This window comes from Rattus norvegicus, chromosome 6 (assembly GCF_021556685.1).
Source record: "Rattus norvegicus strain SHRSP/BbbUtx chromosome 6, alternate assembly SHRSP_T2T, whole genome shotgun sequence".
NCBI classification, from domain to species: Eukaryota; Metazoa; Chordata; class Mammalia; order Rodentia; family Muridae; genus Rattus; species Rattus norvegicus.
This window is the reverse complement of record NC_141539.1, coordinates 143,868,294-143,881,205: the sequence shown is the minus strand read 5'-3', so window position 1 is coordinate 143,881,205 and position 12,912 is coordinate 143,868,294. Positions and strand designations below refer to the sequence as shown.

At 49.8% G+C, this 12,912-nt stretch overlaps 1 protein-coding gene across 3 annotated transcripts in view; it reads right to left on the bottom strand.

Annotated features, from left to right (window-relative positions):
- Window positions 1-12,912, bottom strand: part of Ptprn2 (protein tyrosine phosphatase, receptor type N2) — a 744,317-nt gene that overhangs the window by 97,654 nt on the left and 633,751 nt on the right. For all 3 annotated transcript variants that reach the window (XM_087552435.1, XM_087552436.1, NM_031600.2), the window contains 1 exon segment: window positions 526-720. In XM_087552435.1, the coding sequence (XP_087408561.1) occupies window positions 526-720 (195 nt within the window).

Sequence of the window (12,912 nt, the reverse complement as noted above, 5' to 3'; positions counted from 1 at the left end):
GGGAAAGTCATGGCCCTGCCACGAAGCTATGTATGTCAGCAAACGGGCCTTGAATAGCTCTGGTAACTGACTGAAGACAGCTCATACCTCTTTCTGCCCCCTCATCTTCAGCTTCACAATACCCACGAATGACATTTGTTGATTTAAAAAAAAAAACTCAGACGGCATTTGTCGGGCTGGGAACAGGGTGAAGGAGGCAACAGCCGCATTTTATTCATCAAAAGGCAACAGACTGCCACACACTGGCTTTTAGCCATCACTAAAAGTCACACATTCCCATCCCAAGTCCAAGGGAGCATGCGTACACGCACACGTGTGCGCTCCAAGTAGGACAGAAAGAGTTCAGTGGTGGACACACCTTTTATGAATATCTAGGACTCACAGAGGAACACTAGCAACTTCCAAGGTTAGGGAGCAGCTGACAGAGGGACACCGGTAGGTAGAACACAACCATTACAGGGAAAGCACGCCCTGCCTCTGCCTGTCATGCCTTCACAGCAGAACTTTAGAGGATGCAAGCCTTACCAGGATCATGTGGCCAGTAGAGATGTCCATGTTAGACTGGGCAGGCTCCTCAGACCAGGATGAAGTGCTGCTCCGGGCTGAAGGACTAGGCATGGGCCCATCGCTGAGCTGGGATGAGACACTGTTGATGCGGGATGTATGTGGTCCCTCAGAGTGATCCTGCGGCCGAACAGCCATACGTTGGCGGCATAGCTCCTGCGAGACAACCAGAGGCACAGTCAAGGGACTGAGCCTTCAAGAAAGCCTACTCAGTGGTCCTACAGAACCGCAAGCCCACCCTCTCTACCTACCCACTTGGTCTCAGTCTACGCTAGGAAGAATTCATGCTCTTGGCCACTGGATGGACTATAAGATTCAGCATGCCCATCAGTGTGTTTGGGGCACCGTCCTTATGCCCCTGTGAGATCTACGAGCCACTGAAGGACTCAGCTCTAAGAACAAATGTGACCGTTCACACCTATGTACACACATACACATATGTACCCATGAGCAGACAAAACTCCATCACCACATAGGTTTCTAAAGCAGTCTTTTTGTCTTATTCTGGTCAAGGACAATGCAGCAGTTAGATCAAGTTAGAACCTCTCCTTTCTCATTAGAGTGCAGGCTATGTGGGAGACCAGGAGTCTACTGCAGAGTGGAAACATCCTCAGTCTGGTATTGTCTTCTGCCCCCAAACAATCCTACTCTGTACAATGTGAGGATCCCAAGATCTTGGCAGCACAACACTTTGGTGCTGACCTTGACCTTTGGCCTCTAGCTCCCACTTCTGATGGAAAAGAACTCATTCTAGAAGCTTCTGAGAGTTAAGACACAACGAAAATGAAATGGTGCAGGAGGGAATTGGAAAGTGCATCTGAGCCCGACAGAAGAGCAGAAAAAAGACTTGTGCCCTCGCTGCCAGTGTGAACCGAAGGCAGAGGCAGTGGCAGAAGGTCAGAGAACACAAGAATGTCTTTGTCTTATCCCTGGCTTCAGACATCCCCACAGACGTCGCCATCAATGCAGAGACTGCCCCACTCCCACCTCACCACCTCTCTACAGTAGACACCCATGTCCTGGCTTCTCTCCCCAACAGGTCTACAACACAGTTCAGCCCCTGAGCTACAGCAGGGGCCCTCACCTGGGGCTGGTGGCCCACATAAGCCTTGAGACTTGAAGGCAACCGAGATGGTGAAGGTTATTATGGGTACCCTAGATATGACAAGAGACTGGGCAAACCCCAGAAAACAAGACCTGCGTGAGTGGTGAGGCCTCTGACACAAGGGGCCACAGGACCAGTTTGGCCCGGCCATCCCTTTTTCTCCATTTACCTGGCTTCCTATTTATTTATTTATTTATTTATTTATTTATTTATTTATTTATTTATTTATCAGCTCACTTTCTGACTATCTCAAAAACAAGGCAGAGCAAACAAACAACAAAGCCCAGAAGGGGTTCTTCTCAGGCTGATGGTACAGGTTACTAACCTAAGCACATGCACACCTTGCTCTCTTTCTACTCACAGAAGGGCTGCCATGGATTCTGGCATAGGTGACCGGGAAGAGAGGCTATGTGGTACCTCCTGTGGCTTACAAAGTTTAGCTCAGGATGAGCTTCAGTGTGTCCCCAGGATAAACCTAGGGGAGGGACACAGGAAGTCATGCTGGTACCTGTCTGCACCATGAATTAAAGAGGGTGGCCTGAAGAGTAAGTGTCCCCCCAAGGGAGCCTAGTCCTGCACAGAATCTTGGCTGGGACGCATAAGCTCTATGTGAAGTTGGGCAAGCCATTTGAAACCTCCAACCCTGGCTTCTTCTCTTCATAATGGGAAATGCTAGTTGTCGTGAAAGATCAAAAGCTCATGGGTATGAGATGCTTAGTTTGGTGTGCTCCACAGAGAGAACTGCCTGACGTTAACCAGAGGAGCTGACCACACATGGCTGAAATGAATGTCAAAATAGTCTTCTAGGGCTGGGCATGTAGCCCAGTGGGTAGGGTGCTTGCCTGGCATGTGTGAAGCCCTTGTATTCTGTCTTTTGTACCACATAAGCCTGCCATGACAGTGGACACCTGGAATCTCAGCCCTGGGGAGGTGGAGGCAGGAAGGGACGGAGTCTGCCTGTCTGGATGAGGGGGTGTAGTAGCTGGTGAGTAGGTGGTTGCCTGGGGACGATGCTGTATGAAGCCTGGGAGTTAAATCAGGGGAAACATAGGAGCCATGTCCAGAGCTCCCAGCCCACACTGACCTCCACTGGTGTGCAGGAAGGCAGCTGTGGAGGCATCGGGTAGGGCTTTTCTAAGTTCATGTGGTTTTCATGAGCCTGTGGGTGAGCCCACAAGGGTCAGCATTTCCACAGAGCTGCCCCGAGGATGCCTGAGATACAGCATAATGGATAGAGAAAGGTCTGGAATGGAGCGGAGGGCTGTAGGATCTGTTTGTCTCCCCCTCACCCTATTGACTTGTAGGATACACATCCGTAATCACCCACTATATCATAATGCGTGGGGCCAAAATTCCTTCACTTTGGATGCCTGGCTTCAACATTGCCTGTATGAACATTAACATGTTGCCTAACCACTCTGTGCCTTGGTTTCCCCTTTTGTAAAATGTGACAGCAGAATCAACTTCACAGTTGTAGAGGGTTAAATAGCCCAGGTGTGGTAGCACACTTGTGATCCCATCACTGGGGAGGCTGAGTCTTCTGCATTCAGGCCTTCCTTACACAGCCAGCTGTGGTAAGATCACTGAGGACTCATCTGGCACAGGGAGGTACTCACACCATTGTTTTGCTCATCCCTTGGAAGGGAATCTCAGGTCTGATCTCCCTGAGCTCACAGAACATACAGAGTTGGGCACAGATGTAAAGGAATACTGCTAAGAGCACACACTGGGCCCTCACAAGCAGCATGGTCTTAAGCCACCAGGAGAGGCCCACTACTGAACAGCTCCTGAGGAGGAGACACTTGCACTACCTTCTGAAGGAGGGTCTCCGTGCTGAGCTGGCACAGAATGACAGCATCTGAGGGGAAGGAGCTGGGTTCTCTGTCTCTCTCTGATGGTGGCACTGCTCAAAGACAGGGTTTTGAATCTTCATTTAAGCAGCTCTGATCTACCTGCCTCTTCATGGCACACACACTTTTAGGAATAAGCCTTCCAGCTCCCCTTTGTCTACGGAATACCCTGTGTTTACCATACGGCCTCTCTTGCTTAGCAGAATCTGAGAATTGCCCCCAGAGGCTTGACTGACCTTGGAAAAATGCTTCTCCCCAGCTAGGGAAGATCACTGTGCATAAGGCTTGCCCTGGTTCAAACAGTGACTTCATAGTCCTCAATGTACCCTAGACATCTCTGCAGCACGTGCCACACCAGGATTATTCTCTTGGTTACACACTGCCCACGCCTGGCCCAGGACAAGTTACCTGCATCAGTTGTACCTGGGCCACAGTGGTCTTCCCGAAGCTGCACCAGCCAGTCTATGAGACTGCAGTGCTATGAGGATTGGGCACACGTAGATAAAAACCATATCAGTGATGTAACAAACACATCCAGGATGAAGCCTGGGCTAGTGGTGTGTGTGTGTGTGTGTGTGTGTGTGTGTGTGTGTGTGTGTGTGTGTCTGCATGCACATATGCCAGAGGTCAATGTCAGGCAGGGTCTTCTTCTACCTCTCCCCTTTTAAAGATAGGGTCTTACTTTGGTAGCCTTGGTTGGTATGGAACACACAGACCTTCACCTGCCTCTGTCTCCCAACTGCTGCTAGAGTTAAAAATCATCAGGACCAATTCCGCCTTATTTTTTTGAAATAGGATTGCTCACCAAAATCGGAGCTGTCTGATTTGGCAAAGCTAGCTAGTTAATTATGGAGCCCCAGGGATCCTCTTGTCCCTGCATCTTTCGGGCTGGCAACCCATCCACGCATCACCACACCTGGCTTTTTACAATCGCCGGGAATCCAAACTCAGGTTCTCAAGCTTATTTGGCACCAACTTTGCCGAGTCTATTGATCCGTAAAAAAAAAAAAAAAAAATGGCCCAAGCTTGCTCCGCACAGATCTAAGCATCTGGTCTAGTTTAGGTGTGAATACTCCCGTGTTCCCGTCCAGAACTGGGAAGCCATAACACATGCAGCCTCTGCGTGCCGTGCTGCTGTGTGCTTCATTTGAAGAGCGCTGTCCACACCCGGGAGGGCGAGCACCCACACGGAGTGACGAGTGCCTGCAGGTAAGGATGAAAGTCTGAGTGAGCACAAACATTTCCGTTGTAGGGATTTGAAGTTATGGCCTTCGCAGCCATCCCGAGGGCGCCGCAGGCGACTAGTGTGCCCCCTCGGTTTGTATCACCTGCACTCATCACACAGTGGTGGTGGCAGTGGTAGGGGCTGTGTTGTGCACACTGGAGGTGTCTGTGGGCAAGTGATAAACGTGGCATGGGTTGGTTGCATGCATGTCCTACAGGTGATGCTCTGAGAAGCGGGTCCAGACAGAACCGTGAAAGAGAAGACAGTCTTCCGAGCAGAAGATGATTGGTGTCGCTAACTACGCTGCAGGAACATACTTGGAGAAAGCCTGGAGAATGTCTGAGAACCCTCCTCATCAATAACCTTGGCAGCAAATAGTTCTCTGAATAGAGATTCCCAAGTTATTCTCTAAATGTTTCAAAGAAGAATTCAGCTACACAGTCTTCTCCAAACCATTGTGTCCAACTCTTCGACAACCCCAGCACTTCACCGGACGTCACTATACCCGCTGTGCATATAGAAATAGGCAAATAGGTCTTCCCTTGGATGGACCGTGGGCTGATGTTTGCCCCCTTAATTTAACAGGAAAAAAACTTCTAATAGATGCAAATTTTGGGTGAAGTCTAGTCATTAGCAAAGATTCCGTCTGTGAACAGGGACATCACTTCAGTGAGACAAGCCCAGGGCTATCAGCGCAACCTAGAGTTTACCAAGAAGACAGCCATCTTCCTAGCTGCTCATGACTCAGCAGCCAACTGGTGGCTGATTGCTCAGGAGTGAGGAAAGCCCATTTAACCAGGACACTGTCAGTCTCAGATGTTACTGTAGGACCAGGGACAGCTCCCAGAATTCCTTCAGATGTCCCACCCAAACTGAGACCAGGAACAGACAGCTTGTGCTGTACCTACCCAGAAGGCTAGAGCTCTCCAAGAGGAGCACACCTGTGTTTGTCTGTCATCTTCTGTTCTTTCATCCAAATCCTTAGTCTTCAACAACAAGGAAAAGCCCAAGTATGTAAACTAAAATATATTCCCACATGGCAAAGGGGACCGCTGTGTCACGAAAACAGTGTTTTCAGGATGCATACCTCTGGAAAGGGCTCTGTGTTTTTCTAAAGTGATGTCCGGGTCTGTCTGGAACAGACCCTGTGTCTCTGCAATGGGACCCATAAATGGAGCAGGCTGTTTTCTCCGTGTCTTTCTGGAGAGTTCTGTTAGTTTGGTTCCAGATTTTTGGCTGTGTGGTCTCTCCTGTGTTGAGAAGCTTGTCAAGGGAGTTAGGTGTAAGATGTGTCCTAATGAGAAGGGTGGGTACATTGACAGCCATAGATGAAGGAGGTGACTTTGTGGATGGTCCCTGAGGTGACAACTGTCAGTGAGGTGACTTGACTCTGCTCTTGGGAAGCAAGCATCTCAGAGACATCAGTGAGATGAGAAAAGAAAAGTCCACAGAGGATGTGGAACCTCTTACTGGGGAGAGACAAGGGCAGGGTAGAATCAAGATCTGTATACACAGTGTGGCATGGTGTTTTAGGATGAGACTCTGGAGGCCCCTGCCCAACTGTGAGTCCCAGCTCTGCGGTCTACATCTGGATGACCATGGACAAGTTCTCTAAGTCTCTGTGGCTTGGTTTCATGATCTGTGAAGTGGGATGGTAACAGGACTCCTCTGGTGGGTTGCTGGGAAGAATCTAAGTTAAAGCTTGTGAGGTACAGCACACGGCTTGGTGCCTGCTAAACATTCAGCCAGGGCACCCGTGCCTTGTCAGATAGAGAAATGTCAGAGCCCCATGTGCACAGGGAAGGCAGCACCACCAACTGAGGGAATCCATTGTCTGGAGGCCCTTATTCCAGGACACTGCACTGTCATGAGACCAAAGACCCACAGGGCTGTCCCCACTAGAACAAGGCAGCAGCCCCATATCACAGCCATTCTGACATCCAATCTCTTCATTTAACAAGGACACTATCCACTCCCATTTCTACCCCAATCCTCCAGTCAGCATAGGAAGACAGAGAAGGTTTCAGGTCTACAGGGAGGAAGAGGAGGTCCTAACCATGGAGTCTGGTTGAAGCCTCTCCCCAGTGGGTAAGTCAAGGGTTCCAACAAAAAGGTTGCTGAGAGAGATAATACTTCCCTTTCCTCAGAGCCAGCTTATGCTAAAATAGTAACCAAGTATGCTTAAGGCTGAAGTCTGTATGACTTTCAAGTGTGGCTTTACTCTTTTTTCCCCCCAGATAATTTTCTAGGATTCTAAAAAAAAACAAAAAACAAAAAACAAACAAACAAAAAAAACCCCAAAAAAACAAAAAACAAAAAACAAAAAAAAACCACTTAACTTCTCTGTAACCTGTGACCTAGCATTTTACCATTTCAGAGCTTCCCACCGGAAGCACAAGAACCACCTGTGATCTCGCTTAGGTTTCTTACCAACCCTCTGAGGTGGAACTCCGGAAGCCAGAGAGATGCACCTGGCTGCTGTAGGCTCTTAGCTGCCGCCTTTGGGAAGCCCATGCCTGTGCCCTCAGACGATCCTGCTGTTTTCCTAAATGCCTTCCACTAATCCTCATGCTGAATTTTGTGTTTAAAAAATGTCTTTAAACGTGAGGGGATGGAGAGATGACTCGGTGGTTAAAAGGTCCTGATACTCTTACAGAAGACCTAGACTTGGTTCCCAGCATCCCTGTAGAGCGTCATCACCATCTGTAACTCCTATTCTAATGGACCTAACACCCTCTTCTGGCCTCTGAGGGCACCAAGTCTTGCATGTGGTCAACACAGAATTGCAAGCAAAGGCTCATACACATTAAAAAAAATCCTGGAAATTTTTAATAAAAAATAATTTAATAAGCTTTATTTCTGCTTCGTACAGCTTGCCCTGAAATTACTTTCTGCAGTGAGGGCAAGTACCTGGTTTTGCATGAGTCACGGTCCCTTAAAGATTAAGGGAGACTCCTCTGGCTTCTGCCGGTGGCAGTGTGGAGCTGTGGTTCCGTCCCTGACACTGCTGGCGCACCTCCTAGCTTTTAGTGCTGTTTGACCTAACTGCATAGCAGTGTGTGAGCCACAGTATTTTAATACACCCCCATGGCATATGACTCGCCAAGAAGAGTAAGACACAGGGCCTGCAGCCTGCAGCAATCTCTTCCCTGAAGCAAATGTGAAGCACTGATCTTTGGGGTGTAGTGCTGTTCCCGTCATATCCAGAGCCCACCGGAGAGGACAGTGTGCAAACCCAGGGCACTGGGCCCCAAGCACTGTCACCAGTGTCCTGTATGGCCTATGCACAGGCTCTGACTGGAAAGCTGATGCCACCCAGAACAGGTCATCGGGACACGAGGACCCAGAGTCAGCTTACAGAGATGCATACCTGCCTTGTGAAGCCAGCATTGTCTTTAGCTGTACAGCCTTTTGCTTGTGCTCTGTGCTGAGCTCAGGCCCTGGGAGGCTTCTGCAGGGTTCTCCAAGTATTTTATACTTCTTTATAGCACAATTTGCAAAATAAGTTGAATAGGATTCTGGGGGCAGAAATTCATCCATACACACAATAAGCAAATGCCTCATTTCTCAGCCTCTCGTCTGACGGGGAAAATTACAGAGCGGGAATCACTCCCAGAGAAAAGACCTGTCACTCTCAAATTCCAGCAAAAGACCAGGACTACAAAGGCTGGGGGACGCTCCCGCACCTTTCGAGGAACAATCAGCACAAAGCTGTGCCTGACGGAGTGTGCACACAAAGGCCGCCTGGGACTTTTAGGGTTATTGGTAGAGCATAATTAGTAGTAACAGGACAAAAGTAAGGAAGAAACACACAAAGGCACAGAGGAAAAATGGTTCATTATGATGTGCTGGGCGGGAGAAAGGCCAATTACTCTGCAGGTTGGACACAACCCCAGGAGTCTGCCCCGAACCCAGTACCCCTGGGGAGCTGCTGGTCTCCTCGGCAAGGACAAGGGCAGTGGGCACAAAGTGTCTTTAGGCACCTGCCAGACCCAATGGTGGAGAAGAGCCCTGTGTTCCCCCAGTCTCATAGGATGAGGGCATGTGACTGACTGCAGGGTGTCCAACCTAAGGAAGGAGAAAACAGGCTGGGACCAGGCAGGGAGGCACTGGCCGTTGATGACTTGTAAGTGGCTTTTACTTTATTCTTTATTTGTTTCATTGGTGCTTACCAATTTGAACATACATTAGAAGACCATAATAAGAAGCCATGTTTAAAATTCATAATGTTCTACGTTCAATGTGACATTTACGAAGCAGTCATGGACAGGTCTGGGAGGTGTCTTTAGGGATGAGAAAGAACACCCAGAGAGTGTTCCTTATGTAACTATGTCTCCTCACTCATAGTTTAGCTTTATTTCAGTGGCTTTTATGTCATCCTGGACTAACTATGGAGGAGAACTTTCAGTCCCCTTCACGAACATTCATTCCCAAGGCTCTCAACGATGAGAACGGTGGGTGGAGTGAGCCTCCACTACCTTCCTCACTCAAGGTCAAAGTAACAGCTGGTCTTTTACACAGCTGTCCTTGACTTGGCAGAGGGCTCACTCTAAACAGAGCTACTCAGCCATGTGGCTGTCACCTCCCAGTGATGTGGTTCCAAGCGCCTCCAATGAGCTCTTTTCTGGTTCTTAGCTTCAAGGTGCCCAATATACACATGCGCTCTTATACTTCCACATGGGCACATGCTGGCTATCCACACATCAGGAAGCCAGTCTTGCCGCCAGGCTCTGGACCTCTGTCTGCCACCCGCCACCCCCTGGGATTCCCTGTGCTTTAAGACCTGAGCTCTATGGTAGTGTGTGCATGGCTGGGTGAGCTGGGGTGCTTCTCGGCACTGTGACCAAACAAAACAGTTGCGCCGGGACATCAGTGTTTGTGGAGCGGTACTGAGTAATACGCCCCATTTCGCAGGATCGTTTCTCACAAATAAAACTTAAAGGCAGACACATTTCAGCTGACATAACAGAAAGAGAGCTCTCAACACTCCTCCCAATCCAGAACCGTCTCAGCAACATCTGACACTGGTAACAGACAACACCGCTTGGGCAGGCACACCGTGCTCCTCTGATGCACATCTCAACCACTCACAGTACAACCAGGTCTATGCTGTTTCTTCAGTCCACTCTGCCCCCCAAACCAAGGGCAGGGACATTCCTGCTTTGTTGTGGGTTGCCCTGGTGCTGTTTGAATTCTGATGTTAATTCTTCTTCTTTAAGAGGGGCTGTCCCAAGGAGGAGTAGATTGGGTGATTTCTTGTGAACCTTCTCTCTATTCTAACTGGTCAAATAAAGGCTGGAGCCTGTAATTGGGCAGTGAAAGGGAAAGGTGGGGTTGGGGGTTTTTAGGGAACGGGGGAGTACAAGGAGGACAGGGGAAGAGGAGGTGGAAGGGAGATGGAACAGAACCACATGGCCTGGAGAAGCCACAAGTAGCAGGGGATCTCATAACTGGGGACTCATAGAGCAGTGCAATGGTAGATCTGCCCAATCTAGGCGTGCAGCTTGTAAATATTGTAACTTGAGTGTGTGCTTTTTGCACAGGCTCAAAGCGGGTTGGAGATTTACTGCAGCACTGTCTTCTGTTCCCAGGGTGGAGGACCCACAACAGGGTTTTAAGAAAATACTTGGGGTTGGGGATTTAGCTCAGTGGTAGAGCGCTTGCCTAGCAAGCGCAAGGCCCTGGGTTCGGTCCCCAGCTCCGAAAAAAAGAATAGAAAAAAAAAATACTTGCTTGTAGCACCCAGGTAGGCAGCACACTTGAAGAGTTCTGTACACACCACACCAGAGAGTAGTGTGAGTCCTTGAAAGAGCCACCGTTCAGAACAGAAGTCAAATCCTGACAGCAGCAGCCCAAGCTGATTTGATTCTCAGTGGCCCTTGGAGAGGGCTGGGAGTGCAATCTTCTGCTCCACTTCAACGTACCAAAGGTGCAGGGATCTTTTCTGACCTGTAGGCAGCCCAACACCTGGAAGTGAGGACCTGACACTAAACCACTCCTTCAGCTCAGCAGCTGCCAAAAGTTACTAACTGACACGCCCCAGAGCTGAGTCACAGCAGGGTTCTCAAACAGTCCTTCTCTTCCAAGATTTCATCTCCGCGGTTTCCGAGGGACAGGCCACTGAAATCAGGGGGAGCGTCGTGTAAGACCGAGAACATGAGGCGACAATTCAATGGGTAAGCATGCTCTTACGTGATTCGGGGCTAAGATGGGTGTCCATATGAAGTTGCAGTGCTTCACCTGAAAGTGGGAACTTCAGAAACAGAGCAGGGAAGACTGAATGTGTTACACCTAGACTCTTCTGGGTGCTCCAGGAGGGTGGGTGACACAGAAGCAACTCTTAACTGCAGCTTATAGGACAGGAAAATAAAATCCCCAGCTACAATGTCTGACTCCCCACACTGGAACTTTCAAGTGCTCCTGGGGCACGGGGGTTGGGGGGGGCGAGGGGATAGTGAATTCCAAGCTCACTAGGGCCCCAGAGTCTCAGCCAAGGAAGCCAGCCTTGGACATTCATGGCTCAGTTTCAAATTCAGACAGTTTGAAATAGCCGAGTCAGTGGGAAATCAATCATTTGTCTTTGGGGGGAAGCATGGGCCTGCTGTGGAGAGTCTGGGACCTTCCTAGCAATTCTGTTTAGTAAAAGGCAATGGGCAATCACCACTGACATCTGTAGCATACTTCTCACACACTCTTCCAGACTCCGGGAATCAGGCACGCACGGCGGGTTTCAAGGTTTTGGAAATGGCCTCCCTGAACAGCAGCTCTTTACACATCAATATCTTAGTTCAGTGTATTGACCGTTCTTCATTGATCACCCACAGACCCCCTGCCAGGTGCTGCAGACTGTGCAGATGCGGCCCTTGGGGGGAAACCGAGGCGGGTCTTAGCCTGGTGCTGGAGGGAGGGCGGGTTAGACAGGAAGAGTGGCAACTGCACATGTACATGAGCAGGGCTATAAATGGGGCGGGCATGAATGGGGGTGAAAGCCACAGGACTCAGCCTGGTGTTCAGATGAGGTTAGTCCCCTGGGCCAGGATGGGGTCTCAGCATGCAGGGCTGACAGATGGGAATGACTGAGGAGAAGCTGGGCCTCCCCAGGGCGGGGGTCAGAACAAAGGCTCAGAGCAGAAGAGCACAGGAGTGGTTTGAGGCTGGGAGAAGAGAGGCCTAGGACACAAAAGGTATTCAGGCTTCCATTCTGCCGTTGCTTAATTAAGCCAAAGGGCAGGGCCATGGAGAGAGAGAGAGAGAGAGAGAGAGAGAGAGAGAGAGAGAGAGAGAGAGAGAGAGTGTGTGTGTGTGTGTGTGTGTGTGTGTGCAGAAGCAGCTGCTCCAGGACTCATCAACCCCCTCCCCCTTTTCCCTCTCCATCCTCTCCACCAAAGCAGATCCCAGTGAGCACAGGAGTGCCTGGGGTGTGAGTATGTGTGTGTGTGGGGGTGTGTGTCAGGTGGCTGTGTGCAAATCCCTGCCCGGGGTTTTATGTCCACAACACTACTGAGGGTCCCTCGGCACCTGAGGGAGAGTCTCCTCCTCTGTTGGAGGGAAACTTGTGAGGGGACAGGGGTCCAACTTGTCCAGAGTGAGGGAATGAGCCAGGAGGAGATCACCAGACTAGGAGCGTGCTAGAAAAAGCATCTTTGTCCACTGAGGCACAGCTCCATGGCTGCACTGATTCATCCTGAGATGCGGAACAGGGACCGGGAAGGCAAGGGTGAGGAAACAGGAAGCCATGGTGGGTGCAGCTCCATTTCAGGGCCAAAGTAGCAGCTCAAGAAACATGGTTGATCTCTTTGCTCCTCGGTTTCACTTGGGGAGGGAGTCCCTTAAAGGTTAGCATTTTTATGCTCCAGTGAATCTGGTAGAGGAGAAGAAAGCCACAGGGGTCTGGGTGGGGTTGGAATAACAGGGAAGTCTGCAAAGGAAGGATGATTTCCATCTCAATTAATTGTCTGGGTTTACTTACAAAACTCTATTTTATTTTATTTTCTCTTGCTTAAAACTTTCTGTCTCTGCAGGGCACTGGGTGTGCTTGCCCAGTGCTTCCCCTCGGGACTGCATCGCTTTGCTCCTGGACATCTGATTCCTGGCTTCAGTGTGTTTCAGGGCCTATACAAGAGTGTTCAGTGGGTGTTTCTTTATGTAACTTCATTCTGCTTCACTGT